General features: G+C 34.4%; 1 protein-coding gene across 4 annotated transcripts; it reads left to right on the top strand.

The window, feature by feature from the left end:
- The first annotated feature begins 1,042 nt into the window (after positions 1–1,042).
- On the top strand, positions 1,043–24,423 carry LOC144966025 (uncharacterized). Of its 4 annotated transcripts, none has more exons than XM_078902013.1 (13): positions 1,043–1,082; positions 6,023–6,308; positions 8,021–8,109; positions 10,684–10,820; positions 11,809–11,916; positions 14,138–14,217; positions 14,638–14,761; positions 15,875–15,989; positions 16,645–16,697; positions 17,259–17,364; positions 18,090–18,323; positions 22,089–22,180; positions 23,052–24,423. In XM_078902013.1, exons 2-13 carry the CDS (start codon positions 6,037–6,039, stop codon positions 23,169–23,171), a joined length of 1,530 nt encoding a protein of 509 aa, XP_078758139.1. In that variant the 5' UTR covers positions 1,043–1,082; positions 6,023–6,036; the 3' UTR covers positions 23,172–24,423. The 4 variants fall into 4 exon arrangements, with proteins under 4 accessions (XP_078758139.1, XP_078758136.1, XP_078758140.1 ...); XM_078902010.1 differs by lacking the exon at positions 1,043–1,082 and adding an exon at positions 4,204–4,364; XM_078902012.1 differs by lacking the exon at positions 1,043–1,082 and adding an exon at positions 4,455–4,529.
- The last annotated feature ends 596 nt before the right edge of the window (positions 24,424–25,019 follow it).

Raw genomic sequence — 25,019 nt, 5'->3', positions numbered from 1 at the left:
TTTTTTACGAAACCCGCCGAAACTCAGTCCCAGGTTCACTCCCCATTGCTGCCTACTTCCCATAACTTTGTCGGGTTTCGACGGGTTTCGGCGGTTTTCGTAAAAAAGAAACATCCATTTATTTCCCAATAACGAAAAGGTCTGAGCTACCCTTAGCACATGCCAAACACACAAATAAGCCAGGGCCAACATGTAAGTATTTTTCACAATATTTTGACACACTGATGAAGGAAATAAATAGCAACACCTGACGACACTATGGAATTTTTCAATCATCTGTGTTAAATTTATGACTAACGCTCAGGATTTGTGAATCGTTTGTTTCGGGTAAAAGGCAAGTGTTAATTGACTATTGATCTTTGGTTCACGGTCATCGGTTGATTACAGGAGCAAAATATACTTTAATTTAAATTTTCGAGTCAAACATTAAAAAAAAACAACAAAAAAACAACAACTTAAAATGTATAAGATAATTTAACGTAAAATAGCAACATCTGGTTTCGTGAAAAAGTAATTATTGCTTTTTTACGAAACCCGCTGAAACCCGCCGATAACCATCGTCAGGTTCACTCCCGACTGGTGTACACTTCCCTGAGTCTCAAGTTAACTCCCCACTATTGCCTACTTCCCATAACTTTGTCGAATATTGTCAGGTTTTGTCGGGTTTCGGCGGATTTCGGCGGGTTTCGTAAAAAGTAATTATTGCTTTTTTACGAAACCGCCGAAACCTGCCGATAACCGTTGTCTCAGGTTCACTCCCTACTAGCCTACTCTTCCTGAGTCTCAGGTTCACTCCCCACAGTTGTCTACTTCCCATAACTTTGTCGGATAATCTCAGTTTCGTCAGGTTTCGTCGGGTTTCGGCTGGTTTTGTAAAAAAAAGTAATTACTTTTTTACGAAACCCGCCGAAACTCAGTCCCAGGTTCACTCCCCATTGCTGCCTACTTCCCATAACTTTGTCGGGTTTCGACGGGTTTCGGCGGTTTTCGTAAAAAAGAAACATCCATTTATTTCCCAATAACGAAAAGGTCTGAGCTACCCTTAGCACATGCCAAACACACAAATAAGCCAGGGCCAACATGTAAGTATTTTTCACAATATTTTGACACACTGATGAAGGAAATAAATAGCAACACCTGACGACACTATGGAATTTTTCAATCATCTGTGTTAAATTTATGACTAACGCTCAGGATTTGTGAATCGTTTGTTTCGGGTAAAAGGCAAGTGTTAATTGACTATTGATCTTTGGTTCACGGTCATCGGTTGATTACAGGAGCAAAATATACTTTAATTTAAATTTTCGAGTCAAACATTAAAAAAAAAACAACAAAAAAACAACAACTTAAAATGTATAAGATAATTTAACGTAAAATAGCAACATCTGGTTTCGTGAAAAAGTAATTATTGCTTTTTTACGAAACCCGCTGAAACCCGCCGATAACCATCGTCAGGTTCACTCCGACTGGTGTACACTTCCCTGAGTCTCAAGTTAACTCCCCACTATTGCCTACTTCCATAACTTTGTCGAATATTGTCAGGTTTTGTCGGGTTTCGGCGGATTTCGGCGGGTTTCGTAAAAAGTAATTATTGCTTTTTTACGAAACCCGCCGAAACCTGCCGATAACCGTTGTCTCAGGTTCACTCCCTACTAGCCTACTCTTCCCTGAGTCTCAGGTTCACTCCCCACAGTTGTCTACTTCCCATAACTTTGTCGGATAATCTCAGTTTCGTCAGGTTTCGTCGGGTTTCGGCTGGTTTTGTAAAAAAAAGTAATTACTTTTTTACGAAACCCGCCGAAACTCAGTCCCAGGTTCACTCCCCATTGCTGCCTACTTCCCATAACTTTGTCGGGTTTCGGCGGGTTTCGGCGGTTTTCGTAAAAAAGAAACATCCATTTATTTCCCAATAACGAAAAGGTCTGAGCTACCCTTAGCACATGCCAAAACACAAATAAGCCAGGGCCAACATGTAAGTATTTTTCACAATATTTTGACACACTGATGAAGGAAATAAATAGCAACACCTGACGACACTATGGAATTTTTCAATCATCTGTGTTAAATTTATGACTAACGCTCAGGATTTGTGAATCGTTTGTTTCGGGTAAAAGGCAAGTGTTAATTGACTATTGATCTTTGGTTCACGGTCATCGGTTGATTACAGGAGCAAAATATACTTTAATTTAAATTTTCGAGTCAAACATTAAAAAAAAACAACAAAAAAACAACAACTTAAATGTTTATTCGACTATCCGGTTTTAATAAACTGTACGATAACTTACGTAATTGTCAAAGTGTATGCATTGTATGTTGATTGACGAAGTCGAGACTCATTACTCTATAAATTCATGGTAACAAGGCATCCATGTCAATAGCTTCACAGGCATAGCAACATGAGGTGACGGAGGAACCATCATTTGATTTGCTTTCGTTGGATGGAAGCAATAATAAGCTGGGAACCGCAGGGTTCTGTCGAAATAGAGTTACATTGCAGAGCCGATAGCACCCTCCAGTTCTCACCTATGGTTGCTATCTTACCTTCTTTGCGGTTATGTGATCTAGTAGTATGACACTCGCTTTAGGACCTGAAATTCCTGGGTTCTAGCCTCGCTAGGCGCATAGTTGAGCCCTTGGAAAAGGCTCTTTACTCACTTTCTCTCACCTGGTACCTGGTCGTTACAGCGTTGTCTCTGTCCGAAAAATTTGTAATATCGCCTGACAGGCGTCATGTCCCGTCCTACATGTTAAATGTTGCTGTTGGCCAGGGACCCCTTGTAAAGCGCTTTGAGCACTTTTAGTGGATATTGTGCTATATAAATGCTCTAGTTTTTTTAAGCTCTAGTTTTCTTCTTCTTCGTTGTCGTTGTAGTAGCCCCTTAAATATGAATTTCACGACACACACACACGCACGCACGCACACATACATACACACACACACACACACACACACACACACACACAAACACACACATTAATTTCTATCAACTCAGACATGAGCGAGTTCATTCCATAAACGAACTGCAGAGGGAAAGAGAGAGTGTGTATGCGGGTGTCTGTTCTTGATGTTTGAATTGATATTTATTTTGTTGTCGTGTCCTCTTTCTTAGTCTGTTTTGTTTGGGTTTTTTTAGGTGGGAGGGGGGTTTGCTTTGTTGTTTGTTTTTTTTTTTTTTTTTTTTGGCATTGCTCGTTTTTTTACCGCGTGTGGTCAAGATGGACGACTACAAAAAGAAAGTTCTTGAATTTTTGAGAGACCGGCCCCTTCTTTGGGACCCAATGAACTCAGAATGTCACAGCAAGGATCAACTAAAACAAGTCTGGGAAGATATCGACATGACATATTTACATGCCGCTGAGCTTATATTTAATAATAATAAAAATGGCGATGATGATAATGACGATGATGATGATGATGATGATGATAATGATGATAATAATAAGACATTGTAATAATGATAATAATAACAATAATGATGATGATGATGATGATGATGATGATGATGATGATGATGATGATAGTAGTAGTAGTAGTAGTAGTAGTAGTAGTTGCAGCAGCAGCAGTAGTAGTAGTAGTAGTAGTAGTAGTAGTAGTAGTAGTAGTAGTAGTAGTAGTAGTAGTAGTAGTAGTAGTAGTAGTAGTAGTAGTAGTAGTAGGTCTTGGTTTATCCCGGTTTCTATCGCATGAAAGGGGCAATAAAGTCGAAAAAAGTAGTCCTTCGGAGCCAATAGGCCATTGGAGCCAGAATTTATCCAGGTCTCTATTGCGTGAAACGGACAATAGCAATTGCTTACTATCCTGTGGATAGGACGCTAGTCTATCGCAAAGTACTTTCTCCGAGATCTAACAGATCCAGCTACCCAATCACTGCTGGGTGGACAGGGGGTCCAGAAAATTCGCGACTGTACCCGGGGCCGATTACGGTCCCTTTGCGTGTGAAGCGAGTGTTCTACCAACTGAGCTATCGAGCCGAGAGGGACAACAGCAATTGCTTTTTATCAGTCGGTCCTGTGTTATCTATGGTCTCACCCAGCGACAGAATAACGATTCTCTGATTGTGCTCTCAGTCGACGCTTAGGTACTTATGCACCAAGTTTCCAGCACCTCGTACATCGGATATAACGACAAGTGTTCCCAGGCCCATTCCTTATTCATTATATCCGAATTTTACTTTTTAAAACTTTTTTGTAAAAAGAGTCAAGGGGAGAAAACTAAGGTAGATACTAAATGCAGTATTCAGAAAGTCAGAAAATAATTGTGAGGGTCTTCAGTCTTCAGGATCCAAATAATTTAAGAATTCTGGCCATCAATTTGTTATTGGGGACAAAAACTGGACACAACTTATGTGGACTTAAATCCTAAGGTAGACATGACTGTGGGTGTGTTTCAAGAGATATTTATACCCAAAAAACATCAGGCTCTTCTTATCCTTACTCTTACTCTTTCTCTTGCCCTTGTACTTGTACTTGTACTTTGTAACAAGTAAACAAGGCTTGTTGGAGTAAAGTTGAACTTATCTTGCTGCAGAGTGAGTGCCAGTTCAAGTTCAGTCAGTCACTAGTGCATTCCAAATAAATTATTCTCGGTTATAATTATAAACCCTCTACTTAAACGCCGAGCCCAAGCTGAAAAAAATAAAATAAAATATCTAGGACCTTCTTCTGTTCCGCACGTTCCGCGGAAGTGGCCTCAATTAAATTACACCAAGTTAATTACGTTTGTTTTAACCGTGGGTCTTTTGTCAGACTCAGACGTTTATTTATTTGTCAATTTTTATTGTAGCATTTTGGAAAGTTGTAGAACAAACCTTGATTGATTGATAAACACCATTTTGGAAAGCTGTAGATAGGCACTTTGATAAAATTTTCAAACTCAAAATATCTTAATTTGACCCAGTCAGGGGGATGGGACTTGAAAAAACATAAAATTTGATACCTTATTTGTTTATCTACGACTTACGGTTCCAGAGTTATTTATATTTTTCTGTTGACATTTTTTGTCAATTTTACAGAGAGAATCTGTGATCTCACTGCTGCCTCAAAACCAGCATCTCGCGGCTATCGGGAAATTTTGAGTTTTGCAGTCAACATGGCCCACTTATTGTTTTCAGTAATTTTGTTTCAATTAAAAAATAAATGGCAAGTGTTAGGTATCATTTTAAAGGTGAGAAAATAAGCTTTATTTTCATATAAATCATTTTCATGTATGAAAAGTATGGACAAAATTAAGGATAAATGAAAATGGAAAAAAATATGAGGTTTTTGTTAAAAAAAGTGGGGTTGATGGCGGAAAAAATAAAATAATGAGCGAGTGTATCAATTTTGATGAAATTTGGCAGAGATGTTCTTCAATTGATTGTCTATCGATGTATGAAGTATAATTAAAATGTATCCATAATTTAAAAAGTTCTTATAAGTCAAAATTTGATAAATTTTTATTTCAATAGCTTTCTGAGAAATACAATCAGGAATTAAGAATAAAATATACCGTTAGAAAGCTTGTTTTGTGCCCTTTAAAATGATACCAACATTAGTCACATAGGTTCACAAATAACGCCATGGTGACCAAAACATTAAAGGGCCAAAAATAAAGTTCCAAAAAACGAGTTTCACCTTACAGTGAGCCTATCGGCGGCCACTGAACTGGAGTTATCAAAGTGCCTACTGTAGAACAAACCTTGATTGATTGATAAACACTTAAAATTTCCTAATCGGAATCGGCTGCAGCAATTCGGACTCGAGTCTGAATAGTCTTCTGTTGCTATTTGGACCTCAAACTCCAATGCCTATGTGCAATCAACAAGTTATTCAGCTGAAGCCTGAATAGCCTAGTCTCAGGTGGCAGTGTAGTTTTTTGGGAGCAAAGGTTCCTTCTCTCTCTCTCTCTCTCTCTCTCTCTCTCTCTCTCTCTCTCTCTCTCTCTCTCTCTCTCTCTCTCTCTCTCTCTCTCTCTCTCTCTCATAAAACACTTCTCTATTTACTTATTAATTTATCTATTAATTACCTTATATATTCATTCTAGATTTTCTTCAATACATGGAGCAAGATCTATTGTCAGAGCCCTCATCGGATTTGAGCTTAGTTGTTGAAGATGTACAAGTCGCTAAATCTGATAATGATGGTCTCCATGTCTTGACCTCAGGTGTGCTTAATACCATGGAAAACTTGGATTCCAATCGCAGTATAAATGGCATCACTAATTTTCCACCTTCTGAATTACTGGCATCTGATATGGAGAGAGATGGAGAAATTACGCTGCATTCATCATTAATTCCAGAAAATGCCATTTTGATGGAAACACCAAGGGGGTAGTGTAATTTTTCTATTTGTTTCCTTTTTTTTCTCTTCTTTCTCTAAGAAAGAATGTTTTGAATATTGAAAAGTTGTATTGAATAGGTTTCTCACCTTATCCCATGTCACTCCTATTGTAAAAGATTTTGGTAGGTATTGCTAATTAACCCAAACTTGTTTCTTTTGTGCTTTTAAAACTGCACTTAAATGACTCTACAGGTATTGGTATTAGTAATAGGTAGATAGGAGCAAGTCTGTATGTTTTTGTTTTTTTACAATTAAAAAAAAAAGATATCCTCTTTAATTTAACATTGAATTGAACATTGCTTTATTGAAATTAAGAATTGGATGAATCATAATAAATTTATGTTGAATGATAATAAAACAGATTTTTAATTAATGCTAGGCCCAACATACTTTTATACAAATTGATACTGCAGCAATTAATTTTGAAACGACTATTATTGAATCTGCCACCCAAGTAAAAGATCTTGTCGTCTATCAACCTATCAATGTCAGTTCAGGTGAAACACCTTATCAAATGCATGTACATTGAAATAAGAAGAATAAGTAAAATTAGACACTTGATTCTTTTGAACATGGCTGAACTTCTGATAAATGCCTTAGTGTTATCCAAATTAGATTGTTGTAACTCCCCTTAGGTTAACATCTCCAAAGAAAATATTAGAAACTTCAAGTTCTACAAAACAGTACTGCTAGACAAAAAATCATCTGCTTAGAGAGTTGCATTGTTTACCTGTTGAGAAATGCATCATCTATAAACGAAAAGGTAATTCGGACCCGAGTCTGAATTGCTTCCCGTGGCAATTCGGACTCCTGCCACAATGCGCCTGTGCAATCACAGGAAGTGTTGGAAGTGGAAGCTGGGTCGAAAGTGAAGCGTGGTAGCTTCAAAAGCTGTGATCTATTTTCTTCTTTCAACGAATTCATGCAAACCTTGAAAGAATTTGAGAAGGCGACTCATGAGTGTGTGTGTGTGTGTGTGTTTAGGAGGACTAATACAGTTTATATTAATGCAAACGGAATAGTAACTGAGAGTTTCACTAATGATACTAATGATAAGTTCATCATTCGGGCGCATTGCATTGCAGTATTCCGAATCGAAGAGCCATTGGAGACTATTCAGACTCGACGGGAAGCAATTCAGACTTGGGGTCCGAATTGCCATGGGAGGCAATTCAGACTCGTGGTCCGAATAGCCTTTGCCATCTATAAAATATGTTCCATTGTCTATAAAAAACTAAATAGTCATATCCCTGATGGCCTTGTATACCCCGATTTTCAAAGTAGAAATTTAAGATCTAATAAGGATAGAACAATCTTATCTAAACCCAAAACATCCCCAAAATTGGTGAACAATCATTTAAATTTTCAGTACCCCATTTTTAGAATGCTCTCCCCCAGAATATCAGAAGTGCTGACTCATTATCAGCTTTCAAATCTAAATTGAAAACTCACCTTTTTGTCACATGATTTCTATTTTGTAAATGAAGTTTTACCTTAATGTCTATAGCTATATAAGTAATTGAAATTGCTATGTTTTTAGTTTTCATTGTATTTCTTTATTTATTCTAAGAATGTAAAGCACCAAGAACCTATTTAAATTGGGGCACGGTGCTACACAAAGCCATTTATTTCTTTATTTTTTAACATCCATCAGATCTTTTCAACATTTCTTTTTCAAAAACTTTGTTGTTTTGATCTTTAGGTTGATGCTGACAGTTCCTGATGGCATTTCTTATGAGGACATGAGCCCCAATGACTCAACAAATCGACCATTGCTTTCATGTGTTCCAGGTAAATGAGAATAAAGGTTAATAAAAGTATGAGATTGCTTTTTGAAAAAATAAATTATTTGCTATTTTTTATTCTTTTGGCTGCTTAAAAATATAGTTTCAACAAGCTGGGGTAATTTAGGTTTAAGTCTGAGAGTACAGTTTTAGATAATGCATGAACAATTTATCAATTTCAATCAGGATACCCATTTATTCATTTAAGATTAATAGTATAGTAGTTTGTACGAGAATGGCTGCTGCCTGAATGTTCATTCTACCTTAGCGTCTATTTTTATCTTGAAACAATTTTTAAATTAAATTAAAAATTATAATTTTTAACTTTTATATTTATTTATTTATTATAAAAAATCAAATATGTCCCTCTAAGTGTTGGGTCATTTGTCACATGACATATTTAGCCTATATGTGTCAGTGCATGACCTAATCAGTCGGAAGGTGAAAATTTTGGATTTGCATTTTTTGAAAGAATATGCTCCCCAGAGCATTTTAATCTTTATTTGAAGTAAATCGGGTGCTTTTTCGTGAAGTTATGGTCAGATGTATGGGAAAGGTATCCAGCAACTTTTCTCAAATTTCATACTTTTTCAACTTGACTAGCTGTAAAAAATATTTAGAAGTGAAATTAGGCTTTGATATTTCCCGAAGATGTGCAAAAAGGGTTGATTTAATCATTTATGACAAGAACTAATTTTTAAATAAAAATTGACCTTCTAATTAAACTTGGCAATATCGCAGTTTAAACCTTTTCACCATCCGACTGATTATGTCATTCACTGTAACATATGCCAGTTTTTTGGCTACTGACGGACATGTGTTTTCATTATGAATGCGTTGTTAGATTTCACCCTTCAACAAATCAATCAAGCATCTGAAATGTAAAAGGACGCATTTTTGTGAGATCATTAATTGTAAATAGTTTACTTGACCAAATTTTATTATTTTAAATGGCCGTGATGGAGAGAGATAGATTTATAGATTAGGCATGGAAGTAGGCACTCCAGCCCAATTTTAGAATAAAAGGAATCTGAAAGTAATTAAGTCCTCTGCATAGATTTTTGTGTTCTGATTAAAATTATATCAATATTAGCAAAATCGGATAATAAATAAAAAAAGGTATGATTCCTGAAAGTTTTCAAAAAATGGTCTGAAATGTAGTTTTGCAATACTTGTAAAAAATGGCAATATTTTAAGCCGACTACAGCAATAAGTTACAAAGGTAGAGTTGTGAAAATAGGTAGATAGCTGCACAAAGTTATAGATATTACGCTCAACTTTTAAAGACCTCTGAGTTATCAAATTTTTGAGTTATAACAATATAATGGCAAACAATAAAACATTAAAAAATCCCGAAAGTGCGACCACAACTACACACTTCCAGCTCGCTTAGTAACTGGAGAGGAAAAATAAGAAAGTGCAATTTTAGAAAACCTGATTACTTTTGAGAGCGCAAAGCTAGAAGTGGTTGATTTTGTTTTCTTCATACTTTACCATTTTTTAAGAAGAAAAAAAGGGTTCACTTTTTATTTCGATTCTTTATTCGAGGCCTGTTTCAGCCTCTATTTAAAAAAAAAAAGAATATATCTTCATATTTTAGGCATTTTTTGGTATCATGTGTTCTAAAGCAGCTAAGATCGTTTTAAAGTGTTGCTGAAGCACTTTAAGATAAGAATTTTTATAGCTCATTATCATCAGCCATCTTCAAGTTATCAGATTTTGAAGATGACTACCCTCGGCTCATAATTTTCATCAACTTATTTTCACTTATACCTCCTTTCTTCACTCAAATAAACAGCTACATACATAAAATCACATTCAAAATAAAGAATAAAAAATTTTCTTTTGGTTTGATATAAGTTTTATAAAATGTGTCATGTTTCAGTTGAAGTTGGGTAATTTTCACCAAAGTCTGTTAATTTTCACTGGGTTTGGAGTGATGGAGTGACTAATGGAAGTTTATAGATATGAAAAATTTATAAAATATCATCAACAACAAAACAAGAACTCCATATCTGACATGACATGACATTATTTAATCCTGACATTTTACAAAGGTCTGTTTTATTACCTGTATAGATTTGACAAAAAGGATTAGATCAGTAGATATGTGAATTTTTATTTATTTATTTATCTATTTATTTATTGAACCAAGAAGATTATCAACACATTTACAAAGCAAGGACACATGTCCTGAATAAATCTACTTCAAATACAATGATCAGACTCAACATGGAGTTTGGAATTATTAAGGCTTTTATGTGTACCATGGACATTTTATCTGTCTGCCCATTTCTTTTGCACTGACTACCAAGCCTTCTATGACAACCTATGTTATAAGAATAAGCTTTCAAGAGAAATAATTCTCTTTAACTGCTTTATTTTATTCAAATTATTACGTAATCTCCCATCATTCCATCCAATGCAAATGCTGCTACTTGAAGCATGAAGAAATAAATAACAATAGTCAAATTGAATGCAGGCTTCCATTTAGTTCCAGTCACATTATCTGTCTCTGTTAATTAAGAATTGAAGCTACCATTGAATTTAACTATATAATTTTATTTTATTTTTGTTTTAGTTTCATTCTTCAAGACGTGTGAAGTCAATGGAGATGGAGAATCCAATGTTTGTGATGATGTTTCAGTTGTTAATTCTACAGAAGAAACAATGGAGTCTCACCTTGGTGGAAAATCATCTGGCATATCTTCAATACCAGTAAATATTATTTAATATTACATATTTTTCCTTCAATGCCTTTCACATAATATTTCAACTCAATACAGTACAATACAATATTTAGACTTAGAGAGAACCAGAATCCAATAAGGATTTTGATTGCAATTTACAAAATTTGTGGAGTAGATATTAAACATTTAATCAAGTCTGATATAAAATTTCACATTGATATGTTCAAATGAATAACATGACATCAGCATTTAGTCAGCAACAGGCCAATTCGGTATAATGATAAGCAAATTGTCAACTCATTTGATAAATAAAAAAGTGGTAATCGTGTCGTTAACATTTTTAAAAATGCATCTTGCCTGTTTGTTTGACAAGAGTCAGTCCTTTTAAGTAATAAATCATAAGTGAAATGGTAAAATTCTTCTGTTTGTTTTTCTGTTTTACCTTTGATACATCAATTTTTAGGAGTTCTGTAGAGCCATATTGGCTCTACAGAACTCCTAAAAAATCATATATAAAAGGAAAGCATTCCTACAGGTGATAAATTACTATAAAAATCTAATGGGAGATATGACGATAGCACTGGGTCACTTTTGTTCAAGGTAAAATCCTTTATTTCATGACTTTAGATAAGCATCATGATTTCAAATGTGTGGCACAGCTGTATGGTCTTTGCTTTTTGCCCAGAATGTACTGAGTTCAATTCCCTGCTGCACTGTGTTTCCTGCTACTTTCTGACACTGGTGATGTTTGGGATATTCGTCTTCCCTTGGAATTGACCTTAAAATAAAATTTTCCCCATGGGGTGGAATAAAGAGAATTAAAAAATGTTTAAAATTCTTATCCGAAAGTACTTATAATTATTTTGGAAATCATAATTGGAAGCAACAAACGAATGTTAAAACAAGTCGAAACTATCCAGCTTAAACTGTATCTTTTTTTCCCCAATTTTTGATCATTTGCTTTACCAATTTTAAATAAAGAAAAATAAAGTAAATTGTAAATGTTTATTTTACAGAAAAACATATGTGAAGATGATGAAGACTTGCCATCTCACCATGAAATACAAATGGTAGACTGCATTCAGACACAGACCAAGGAAGATAATATTGAAGTATCACCAGTGGTCAGTATTTAAAAAAACAAACTTAAATTTTACTTACAAAGGACACGTTGTCAGCTTGTTTTAATTTTGATATTTTGCAATTTGTGGTGTTGCTCTGAAAAGTTTGAAGCATTTTTTAACTTATCCCCCTGTGTCTTCACCTTCTTTTTTAAATCACTATATACCCATTTCCTTATTCATAAAGAAGCAGGCCTGTAAATCTTCCAACTATAGTCGGATTTCCGACAGTACGATTTTGCTCTATAAGTGCTAATATTTAAAAAAATAAAATAAATAATAGTAAAAATAAAATTCGTAACGTCAAAGAACAGAAGCAATAAAAAAGAAAACAAAAGAGTTTTATTTCGTTCCTCGAAAAAATCAGATTTTATTCCGTTTCACATGCCGACTTAAAAAAACAAAAAACAAACTTTTTATTTGTCGCATCAAAGACAAAACAAAACTAGGCGGTCAATCAGTTAGCTATATTATCATGCCACCTACACGCTCCGCTAGACGTGGATGTATTCACTGTCTGGCTACTGTGCCACAGCCAGCGAGAGAGGTTCGCGAAATTCGCGCGAGTCGTCGAACACACACCAAGTCAGTAAATAACTAACACGCACAGAAGTGTGTCGACCCGACTGGAGTGTTTCTATTTTGCTACGACACACATGCATTTCTCCGTTCCTCTATTTTTTTTCTCTTTGATTTATACTTTCCATCTGGATGTGAGACGGAAAAAAATAATGCGAAATAATTATTTTTCTTCTTCTTCTTCTTCTTCTTCTTCTTCTTCTTCTTCTTCTTCTTCTTCTTCTTCTTCTTCTTCTTCTTCTTCTTCTTCTTCTTCTTCTTCTTCTTCTTCTTCTTCTTCTTCTTCTTCTTCTTCTTCTTCTTCTTCTTCTTCTTCTTCTTCTTCTTCTTCTTCTTCTTCTTTCTTCTTCTTCTTCTTCTTCTTCTTCTTCTTCTTCTTCTTCTTCTTCTTCTTCTTCTTCTTCTTCTTCTTCTTCTTCTTCTTCTTCTTCTTCTTCTTCTTCTTCTTCTTCTTCTTTTCTTCTTCTTCTTCTTCTTCTTCTTCTTCTTCTTCTTCTTTTCTTCTTCTTCTTCTTCTTTCTTCTTCTTCTTCTTCTTCTTCTTTTCTTCTTCTTCTTCTTCTTCTTCTTCTTCTTTCTTCTTCTTCTTCTTCTTCTTCTTCTTCTTCTTCTTCTTCTTCTTCTTCTTCTTCTTCTTCTTCTTCTTCTTCTTCTTCTTCTTCTTCTTCTTTCTTCTTCTTCTTCTTCTTCTTCTTCTTCTTCTTCTTCTTCTTCTTCTTCTTCTTCTTCTCTTTCTTCTTCTTCTTCTTCTTCTTCTTCTCTTCTTCTTCTTCTTCTCTTCTTCTTCTTCTTCTTCTCTCTTCTTCTTCTTCTTCTTCTTCTTCTTCTTCTCTCTTCTCTTCTTCTTCTTCTTCTTCTTTCTTCTTTACCGATTATCTTCTCTTTTACCAAATAATCAGGTACAAATACGCAGATTCTCGTGTCAAGCACTAGATATACATCCTTCAAAAGGGTAGGAATTGTTCTCTTCCTTTCATTTTACAACTAACTCAGACCTGGGCCCACAAACATGGGTACTCTCTCAAATAATTGGGATTATTTTTATTTTTTTTGGTACCATAAAATAAGGACCTCATTATAAATAACTTGGGGAAAGTGACATGATTTGACTGAGTCACTGAGTCAATTGACGTCAGATATCTGTGTTGTGTTTATTAATTAATCCATATTTTTGTCCTGTTGTGTCTATTTTCGCGTGTTCAAAAAGTTCAGACAATTTTTTCACCAACCATTTACAGGCCTGAAGAAGTTCTTCGGACATATTAGGCCTATGGATTGAAATTTATATGTTTCTGTAGAATGAAACTCAATAATAATAGCTTGGCACCTTTTGGATAGGATGCTAGTCTATTGCAAAGTATTTTGCCAGATTTAGCATACCCAGCTACCTAATCACTACTTGGTTCACAAATGGGTCATAAATTACCTTGATTCAACCCAGGGTCAAAGCCATCCTTTCAGTTGAGAGTCAATTACTTTAGCAATTAAGCTGTCAGCTCTTCTTTCTCTCACTTCAAAACCTTAACAGCGAATGTATTTGCATAAATCCTGATAATTTGCTTTGTTAGACTAGCCATCCATTGAATTATTGCTTGGCTTGATTGATTGATTGATTGATTGATTGGAATAGAATAAATTTATTTCAGAAAAGGAAAGGTGGATGGCCTAAAGGGAAAAAGAGGAAAATCAGACAAGAGGTTACTCCACCTCGAGCTCCTGTCACAGGGTAAGCTGTTTATGTAATAATTCAAGATGATCATGGCTATATTGTAAAATTTTCATTTTTCAAATTTCTTTTTTGGTCTATTTCGATATTTGTGTAATAGAAAAACTTGAATGCTAGACTGAGTTAAGACATGCCACTAATACAAATAAGTATATAAGACTTTTTGCAAATGTTGAGATCTTTATCATCAATCAATATATTCGGCAAAGTTATTTAGCCAGAGTAAAAAAATTGTTTTGTTATTTTACGTCTGAGATGACATTGTGGTAAGCCACCCTCCTTTGGACGATGCGGTTTTTCTTTTAATATTTTGACATCAGGACGTAAAGGTATAAAATAATATTTTCTTATGATATTGAATCCAAGTCTATTAAACAAACTGCTATTGAATGCATAATTCTTTCTTCATTTTATTACCAGATATGTCCTATATGCAATTGATAGAAGGAAAGAAATCAAGCAACTTCATCCAGAGTTAGGTTTTCCTGAAGTCACCAAAATTCTTGGTCAAGAGTGGAGTACAATGCCAACTGCCCAGAAAGATGTAATGTGTATAACTATGATTGACAAATTTTTCGTTTATTTATTTATTTATTTATTCATTTATTTATTTATTTTAAAAAATAAATTATGATAGTAACAAAAAAATAATTTACAATTGAAATTTTACCCCAAAAACTCAAGCGCTCACACACACACACACACAATACACATACACATGTGCATGCTTTCTCGGATTTATATTTATAATCAAACAACATTTTGGACCAATATTTTTCAATATGAATCAAGTGAAATTTATATGAGTAGAATTTTTATTTATTTTTTTATTTTATTTTATTTTTTTTTTTTTGCTGGGTGGGGATCCTGACCTCCCATAGCGGGCAGGGGGGTACATACTGTGTCTTCTATCCCCTTATACCTGTTTTCCAACTTGCTTTCTGTCTTTGTCTTGGAATGAGATTACTTGGTTTTGTCCTGGCCCTGGCCGGAGTGCTAGATGGGAGGGAAACAGTCAAATACATAGTTATTGTTTTGGGAGATGATATTTTTTTCCTTGTAAATCATCTCTCTGTAATGTATTGTTATTTTAATGTATATTGTAGGCATTTGAGTGTATTCCTCTTTGTTGGATTTTGTGCTTGTGTCTGGATGAGACTTATAGGTGATCTCAAACTAGGTGCATTGGTAGTATGCTCTTGGAATCTACATCCCTATTTGTTCCCAGTTCCCCTATGTCTTACTTTTTCTTGGGTGCTTTAATTGTACTTCTAGAACTTTTTACTGTTCCATTTTCTTCCTTTTTACTGGCGCTGATATAACCTAAATGTGTTGCAAGCGCCGTAAAACCCTTAAAAACAAACAAAACAAACAATTTTTTTTGGGGGGGGGGGGTAACTTGTAAATTTGTCATCCTGTGAAAAGAGCTTTTGATTTGGTGATAAGATCAACCATGGATAGTCATGTGAAAGTAGACTTTTAGCTTGGGTATTACGGGATGGTATTATTTGTTTGATAAGCACTATAATGATATATTAGGCATGAATTGTTGAAAAACACTTCCAGCCCGACCTTCATATCTCTTTTTTTTTTTTTTTTTTGATTAGTTTATATATTTTATTTTAAAATTTTTTTCATGGCCTGTGCTTGTTTACAGAAATTCCTAGAGGCAGCAGAAAAAGACAAGAAAAGATACAGAGAAGAGCTGAAAGCCTTCAGGTCATCTGAGGCATATCATGAATCTGTCAATAAAAAGCTGATGTTGCAAGATGGTGAGATATTACATTAGTCTTAATTACTTTTTGTAATAGAGTGCAAAAGATGAGAATTGTCAAATTAAATTTTGTTTCAGATGGATTTTGTTGACTATTTTTTCTTAAACTTTTTGTCCAGCACTTACAATGAAAGAATAGATTTGCTCTCACCGAATTCTTAAAAGGGATTATTAAGTTTCTCATAAGATAATTTGATCAGTAGCAAGCAGTGCATTGAGTTGAGTGTGAAACTTTTGGCCTTGAATTTGATAGATGAGTCATACCTGCCTACTACATTTTATTTTCAGAACTAAATGATAGTTTTAAGTATGATAACCCAATTGGTACAGCACTCAAATTTAGGTTTAATATTTGACCCTTATGTCCAACCAGCAGTGACCGAGTAGCTGTATCTGTTTATCTTGTGGAAAGTACTTTCTAACAGACTGCCATCTTAACCTAAAGTATTTTAAAAAGCTTGAGAAACCGGAATCAATATAGAATCCTAGAGCCTTATAGGTTTGAATGACATCTCAATTTTGTGTTGTGTGATATTGCTGATTGAAAGTTGATTCTAGTTTGCTTTTTCATGTGCATTTGGGTTTCATTTCTGATGTTATGACTTTGACATCTCTTTTTAAACCAAAGTTCATATTTATTTTTTCCTTTTAAGATGAAATGGGATCTGGTAATACCAATATGGGGCCCCTTATCATTGATGATGAGGTGAGTTAAAGAAGGCTTTTTTTTTTTTGGGTTTGTTTGTTTTCCATTTTCTAATTTTATCCAGTTTATTGCATTCTTTTTAAAGAATATTATCTAGTGTCAGGACCTTCCAATCTGAAGATAAATGACAAAACAAAAAAAAACAAAAAAATCTAGGAAAAGATAATGACAGTTAAGATAGAGGACAACTCGAAACTTTTCTTGTGCATTATTTTATGAAAACAGATTTTTCTGCTGTCAGAATCAGGTAAAAAATGTGAGAAATCATAAACTTTTGTTAAAGGGTTGTAAAGTTATATACAAAAAAAAATAACAGATTTTTGTGAGATAAAATTCAACCCTAGAGGTCACCCAAGAAGGATGTAAGATGGTTTCAGAACATTGAATTCCAAAAAACAAATCTTACTTTTCAAGTTTATTGTATCAGCTTAATTCTTTATTTGTATTTTCACAACTGATGAAATTATAATCAAAACAGAACAATAATAGTCAAAGAGAAAGCATAATTTTTATGTGTTTTGACTCTTTTGCTCCGATTCAGAAATCCTTATCTCATTTCAGGATAATTCAACCGAACTGCATTGTAAAGTGTGTAATGTATACTTCAGCTCTGGTCATAATAAAAAAGAACACATGTATGGAAAAACTCATTTGCAGAATGTAACAGGTGAGAGTGAAGCAAAATTGTTTTAGAAAAGATAACTTGCTATCTCAACAGCACACTGAACCTCAGACACAGTAAAATAAAAGACAATTTATTTTCTTGCTTATTCCAAGTCATATTGGATGTGTGCTTAATGAATTGAAGAAATAGCTTTCTGTGTTTCGTTATGGGAAAGTTGATTTTACTGTTAGATCCAAGTGTTAGAGAAGAATACTATTGATAGATATTTCAGTCATGTTTTTTAAATATTTAAACCGAGATCGAAGATCTTCAGTTACTTTAAAAAAATTCTTTTCCTTGTACGGTCTAAATAAAAAGGAAAAGATAAAAGTTTGTTTTATTAAACCCAATAAATTAGTTTTGTTTTCTCTTTTTTTTCTTTAATTTTTTTTTTTTGGCTGTAAAATTTTTTTTTTTTTTTTTTTTTTTGTGGGGGGTTTGTTGTTTTTTTTGTTTGTTTCTTTTTTATTTTCAAAATCTTTCTGTTTTCTTTCTTATAGTTCTACGACAGACATATTTTATAGTCTTGCCCCATGTAGCATAGAATCATCTACTGAGTAGGTCTTTTTTTTTTTCTTTCTTTGTTTCTGTGTCTTTTTTATTCTGTAAAACTTACTTTTGATTAAGAGAGAAATGCCTCTATTTTATCTGACATTAGTTGAAAGGTTTAAAAGATATACGATTAACAGTTAGTTTAATACAATATTTTTCTTTTGTTATCCTTACAGATGTGGTTGAAAAGAAACACAAGAAACAGCAGCAACATCAACGACAACAAGAGCAGCAGAGCTTGTACAATTCACTGGAAGGCTCATCTGAAGATTGTTTGCCTGCTGTTGATGATTCTGCCAGTTGGCCCCCTACTGCAGACAGCAGTAGCAGCAGCAGTAATGGAGGGACTAGGCAGTCTGGTCCTGTTGATATTCACCATTTTATGTTAGAATTTATCCAAAAGAATTATGGTGAGGATCATAGTTTTGTAAACAAAGAAGCTATAGATATATTAGACCTGCATGTGTGCCGACAATTGTCGGTTTTCCGACAATCACGGTCGTTGCGATCTCCCGGATCACTTATTTTTTATTGCTAAAGTAATCTGATTGCGAGTGACGTCAATTGTCGGAGTGTCGGCGATCCCCAACTCGACCGGCGGCGAGCAGTCAAGTGCCGACGAATGGGCGTCGGATTGCCGACAATATTGTCGGCACTCTCAAGCGCTCGTTCGGCAATTATCTGGAAAATTCGCTAGTCTCCGATTTGACCACAACTCTTCACTGTCTGAAAAACGAGAAGTGTGTCGATATAATCGAGCTTGCGCAGTTCGTTATCTTTCGTTTTCATACTTTCGGTATTCCATTCAAGTAAATTTTGTTTTTCAATTGAACGTTGCTACATTTCAATTTTATTCGCTCTATCAATCAACTTTCTGGATTTGTGGTATATTTTACATTATTTTTTTGTTATCATGCCTGAACAATTCTTTGACCGTTCGTCGGATCTGAAGTCAGTTGAGAATGGTGTTCGAAATCTATTCAAATGGGATCTGGAAGAGAAAGACTGCACCGATGATTGTCTCTCGGAGTACGTGAGAAAGCCAGCATTTTTTTTTTTTTTTTTGTTTTTGCCAGTGGATTAAAGTCTAATGATTGGGATGGTTATTGCTCTTTAGAGATAAGATCAATTATTCCAGGTTAAAAACTACTGTGGGGGGTCCAATTACGGTGGCAAAGGAAAATCATTCATGTCATAAAGAGGCATTCTCAAAGTGAAAGTGAGTAACACAAGTACAAGAGAAAAAAAAACAGAAAAAAAACAACTCAGTTGTTGCAGCTGTTTTCACTGCTGAGACAGAGACTCGTCCTCTCTCCAAGCTTCACAAGGAACTCACTCAACCCTAGCCCTAACTGAAACTGATTCCAGTCTGTAGGTAGACAGGTGCCGATTAGCCATTGGACAAGTGAAGCGCAACTTTGGGTTAAAATTTGAATAACACAATTTCACATAACCACTGTTGCATTATTTTTCACAGTATATGAATGGCTCTGGTATCATTTTAAAGGGCAGAGATCAAGATTTCTTTTGATGTGATAGAAATCAATGTTGACATATTGTATCCAAAATTATAATTTGATAAAAATAACGTCATTTTAAAACTTTTGAAATCTTTTTCAAAATTGAGATAGCAAAAAAATCAAAGTGAAGGCATCTAGATAATTCATTTGTCTATGTCTATATCAAATTTTATAAAGATTGAAGACAGTGCAGTATGTTTAATGTTGACCACAAGTGACCAACCCTCTTTTTTTTCTATGCTAAAATCCCGTTTTAATCAGTAGTCACCTTATCGAGAGGCTGTCCAGTGGGGGAATTCTCAATCAATTTTGAGCTTTTTGTAAGAGTAAATTTAGAGTAGTAAAATCATCATAACTTTGGAACCGTTTATTCTAGATCCAAAAGTAAGGTATCTTATTAAATGGTTTTTAAAGGCCTATCTGTCTATGTAAAAAAATAATTATAAATTTTTATCTTTGAAAAAATATCAACCTACCACTCTACCTCCATGCTGTCCCTTCTCCCTATAAATTTTTGGTACTTTTTAACATTTTAAAATAAATATATTCTGTAGGACAATCCAAACGAAAATGTATATGACTAAGTACGGAGTTACAAAATAAAAGATCCAGTAATGCGATATGTGTGAAAAAGTTCAGACAATTTGGTCAGGACTCGCATGCAGGTCTAATATATATGTGTATATATGGCAGCTTGCTTGGTCATGGAGTTGTTTAAAAAGATTTGTATAAGTTTCTCGTATGCCGTAATGATGAGGTTTTTCAAAATAACCTCCCTATCAATACTGTCAAATGCCTTTTCAAATTCAATAAACGAAGTGGCTATTGGTCAGTACTAACCCGCAGGCACTGGACCGTTGGACAGTACTGACCAATAGCCCCGCCATACTAATTCACACTGGAGTCCAGTGGGGTAATGTGTGTTAAATGCTTTACCGAAGGACACAATGCTCAGACCAGAATTTCCACAATCATTGTCACCCATCTGACCACTGACCAAGCTTAACATTGCTAGACATTAGTAACGAAATGAGACATTGTTCTGTTGAGCCATCATGCCACAACATCATCTTGTGCCCTCATCCTGAGGGCACTTCCTTCTTTGACGTCATTGCCAGTACTGAGGACAAGGTCTATGTAATGATTCCTGGTCTTCAGGTGACTTAAGTGAGACATCCTAAATTTCTAAATTGACCACAAAATCATTTAGATTGACTTCCCTTGTTGATATAACGCATTTTCCATTTGTCTCTCATATTTTGGAAGGACTGATATATCAACATGACTTTTATGTTGACATTTTACTGTGGGTCAATTATGTCAATATAACGGTCCTCGACTGTACTTAGTTTTGTTCTGGTCCTGGTTGGAGGGAAACAGTTAAAAATGTATAGTACAGAGCATGCTGCTTAATCGGAACAGCTTTGTAACATAGAAATCGTTCCAATTAAGCGCCATTCTAATAAATTTATTCCACTCATAGCCTTCATTGGAATAACCTATCAAGACTAAACATATCATTTGCATTTGCTATATATTCTTTTATATAGTAATGCAGAGCATGCTTTTATTTGTTTGCTTAAAATTTTATTTTCCATTCTTCGCTACATTTAACATTACATATTTATAGTCATGATGGTAGATGAAAGAGAATATGTTACCCCTATCTTATAAATTCTCATTCATACAGAATTGTCATTACAACCATATCTCGTAAAGAGAACAAATGAGTCAATGACTCATGAATCCTGTTTCACAATAATCTACAACACATTATATAAATTTAGTCAATGCAGCATGCCTCGCCAAAAACAAATCAACCAATGTCTCATTACCTACCCTCTCATTAGTTATTTGTTGCTCACCAAGACCAGCAAATGTCTAAAATATAATTTATTACCATATTTAAGGGAATGGGTTGTGACAGACCCAATACCATTGTTAATCGACTTTTTTTCTTCATTGGATGTTTCCAATCTTGTTCCTTTCAATGGGAATATTCATGTTTTTAATACTTGGAAAGAACATTTTTTTTACTTTTGCTGATGCTCTGGAATAGATCCAATAATCAGCATTCTTTCCAATTAACCAGTGGCATAGAAAAAAATGTGTCACAGACAAATCAATCCAAATAAGCTGCTGTTCCAATAAAGTTATGTTACAAATACCAGCTTCTACTGTATTTGTTTTGGGAGATGATATTTTTTTTCCCTTTTAAATCATCTCTCTTATGTATTGTTATAGTTTTTGTACATACCTCTTTGTGAGCTCTTGTGCTTGTGTCAAAATGTGACTTTTAGGTGATGTTAAACTTAAACCAAGCACATTGATGTAATGCTTAGAATTTATTTCTGTTCTCTATTTGAACCAGTTCCCCTTTGTCTTACCTTTTCTCCAGTGCTTTTAATGGTAAATCTAGAATTGTTTTTACTATTCCATCTGTGCTGAATTGACTAAAAGTGTTTCAAACATTGTAAATGACTAGTACCATGAAACCCTTAAAAACAAACACGAAAATATATTTCATATTCAAATGTTTAATAGATGGTGAGATATTACAGTGTTAATTACAGGGATGGTAGGACCAGGGGGAAATGATAAAAATAATTTAATTTCAAATTTAACAGATGTTCATTATTTTCTTTAAATTTTCAGAGAGAGAACAAGAAATCTCCAGCCTCAGAAAGCATTTGAATAAATCACTCCAAGACAACTTAATCATGTGTAAAGACATACAAGATTTACAAGTAAGATATTATTTCATTTACTTGCCCTTTTCAAAGATAACTCAATAAGGTTGTTTGTTTTGTTTTTTTACAGTGGCGGACAATCTGCTTACATCATTGATTTCACACAGTGAAGATAGTCCACCATTTTTTAAATCTGGTAGTTTTTGCACAGACAATGGACATCGTGTCACTGTGATTTGTTTGGACATAAGTTACATATGTGTCAACATTTTACACTAAGTGCATTGTATTTCTATATGCAAGTTTTGTTTATTTTTGCCTGAGCTGTTATCTTAAATTCTTAGATTATTATAATTATTATAGTCCACTCCAGATAATCGCAACACCTTGGGATCAGTGAAAATGTTGTGATTAACCGAAGTTGAGTTTCCTGTCCACTATTGGCAACATTTTGAATTGAACATTGATGATTTGAAGTCTTTTATGTCACGTGATATTGATATAATTTCTCTTGTTAGCAAAAACCATGGTTTCTCAGTCTTCATGTTTTTATTCCAACCTACAGTATCTTTGGTCGATTTCAGATGAAGGCTTGTAAGTTTTTATAGCAGTTTTATTTTGACCACTAATCAGTTTTATACCATATATATATAAACCAAACCATTTGTAAACATTGTTTTTAGTTCACCACTGGGTGGGGTTCCCGACCTCCCATAGTGGGCAGGGAAGCACTTGTCTTCTATACCCCTATATCTGTTTTCCAATTGTTTTGTCTTTATCTTGGAACGAGATTACAATGTCTTTATTGAAATAGACCACAGGTAGTATGCAATTCCCAGTCTATTAAGATAAAAAATATCATTCTTATACTAGGTTACAAACCGCGAGCTCTAAAATTAATTGTTTTATCAATTTCTCCTTCATACAGGAATATCATTGCAAGCTCCAAGAAGAAGTAAAGACCTTGTCATCAACAACATCGTCACTGATAGTACAGAGTGACGCCCTCAAGATGGTGCCTACTTTATTTGGAATTATCAATTTATGACATTTGCTTTCATTGTTTCATTATTGTTGTTATACTGTTTTTTTAAATTGTTTTTTATTTTTGTATTTCTCTTTGTACAATAGTTTTGTTTGTTTTTGTTTTTTTACATCAGAGAGATGCCACTCTGCTGTTATAAAACGCCTGGAAAAAAAAAATGCGTGACATAAAAATCTATCAACTGCCATCATGCTGTCACCTAGCACAACCATTCATTCCTATATCTTGTTCACATGTCTAAGAAATTTTGCAATCAGCCTCTCTGTCAGATGTCGACACTGGTTATTTAACTCATGACTTTACAACCCACCTGACTTTTAATCTAGCCCTATTGTTGGGATTTTTCAAAATTAACAAAAGCATTGCAAAAGTAGATGCTTTGCACTGATAAAGTTGTTTGGAGCATGACGTCGGGTATGATCTGCTATCTCAGAAGCCCAGTTGTATGTGTTAATTGTGCATTAGATACCTTTTGAATGACTTCCTCAGAGGAAATAGATTATCTTCCACTTTGTATGCTATACCCATGTTGACATGCAAACACAAAGAGCTGGGGCGATGGTAAGAATTTCTGCACATGGGAATTTAAATTAAGGTGCGTCTGTCATCTACATACTCCCCGAGTAAGTCTCAGCTAATATATACAAAGACTAAAGAGTCACAGTAGCAGAGCTGCCAACCCATAATGCCCCTACATTGGGATTTAGCTTAAATATCTGGATTTTTCCAAAGCCAAAAGCGCAGACGTATTATTATTATTTTTATTTTTATAATTTCACAAACATAATCCTAATTTGTGTTCTTAACATTCAGATGAATATTATTTAGTACCTATATTTATTCTGTAATCAGTCATAAAGCATTAAAAAAACAATGAGACGTTTGGTATTGAAAGCTGGGCAGATGCTTTGAAATTGGATTACATCATCATGTAATGACACTGACATGATGTCTTGCCAACGGTTTAGGCCATTTGTTGTGATTTTTTTTCTTTCTTCTATTCTTAATGGATTGAGATTAATCGAGTCCTAAAAATGGTATAAAATAATGAAATAATGTTTAAAAGACATTTTGGTTTTAGTAACCTGTTATTTAAATATTTAAGTCTTTCAATGAAATGTATCAGCTCTATAAATGAGAGGGAGAGAGAGAGTGTTTGTGTGAACGAGAGAGAGAGAGAGTGTGTATATGAAAAGGTAAGATAGAGTTCTGTTGCTGCTCCTTTTGTAAATAAAATTCTTGTTCATAAAAAAAAGTCTTATCTGTTTTTTGTTTTTTTGTTTCAAGTACTGATATCAGGCTTCGGAATTACAACTGTTTGCATTCAAGTAAGTGTCTTCTTCTGGCTGAATGCCCCTTTTGCCTGGATGCCATCTTTTTTAAAAGTCCAATCCATCATTAAAAGTTTGTCAAAAAAGTACAAAGTATTATTCACCTCGTCTGTATTTCTGCATATTTTTCAACATCTGTTTGACACATGGAGAAGGATGATACCAGAGAATTATCCATTTAATAGGACTCGTCTATCATAAAATATTCATTGCTTACCTTACCAGCCTCACAGAAGCACTTTAAAGCCTAAAATTGAGCAAACGAGCAAAGTAATATGGTTGTTGGGTACAACTACTCTCCATCACGGTTTCCTCGAATTCCTTGGGACATGTAAAAATGTTTGAGGAAATCGACTTGTTCTGTTTCTACATAGAGTAGATTCAGGCTTACCGGCCACACGTCTTATCCATGGTCCTCTCAGAGAATGGAAGACTGCTGGCCAGAAATATGACCAATGCTGTATAGTGATGTCGTAAAATGTAAAGCTCAAGTGGCCGGTTTCAGGTAAACCAGCCGATT

The sequence above is a fragment of the Berghia stephanieae genome, chromosome 2 (genome assembly GCF_034508935.2).
Source record: "Berghia stephanieae isolate SIO BIC M18660-M18661 chromosome 2, UCSD_Bste_1.3, whole genome shotgun sequence".
Classification (NCBI taxonomy): Eukaryota; Metazoa; Mollusca; class Gastropoda; order Nudibranchia; family Aeolidiidae; genus Berghia; species Berghia stephanieae.
Note: the sequence above shows the minus strand (reverse complement) of the source record. Positions and strands in the feature narration are given on the sequence as shown.

What these genes read in the sequence shown, in the direction of transcription:
- LOC144966025 (XM_078902013.1), top strand. Translation starts at nt 6,037, where the DNA reads ATGGAGCAAGATCTATTGTCAGAGCCCTCATCGGATTTGAGCTTAGTT. An exon ending in TGCCAACTGCCCAGAAAGAT is followed by an intron (nt 14,762 to 15,874) that starts GTAATGTGTATA and finishes GCTTGTTTACAG; the next exon opens with AAATTCCTAGAGGCAGCAGA. An exon ending in AAAGCTGATGTTGCAAGATG is followed by an intron (nt 15,990 to 16,644) that starts GTGAGATATTAC and finishes TTTCCTTTTAAG; the next exon opens with ATGAAATGGGATCTGGTAAT.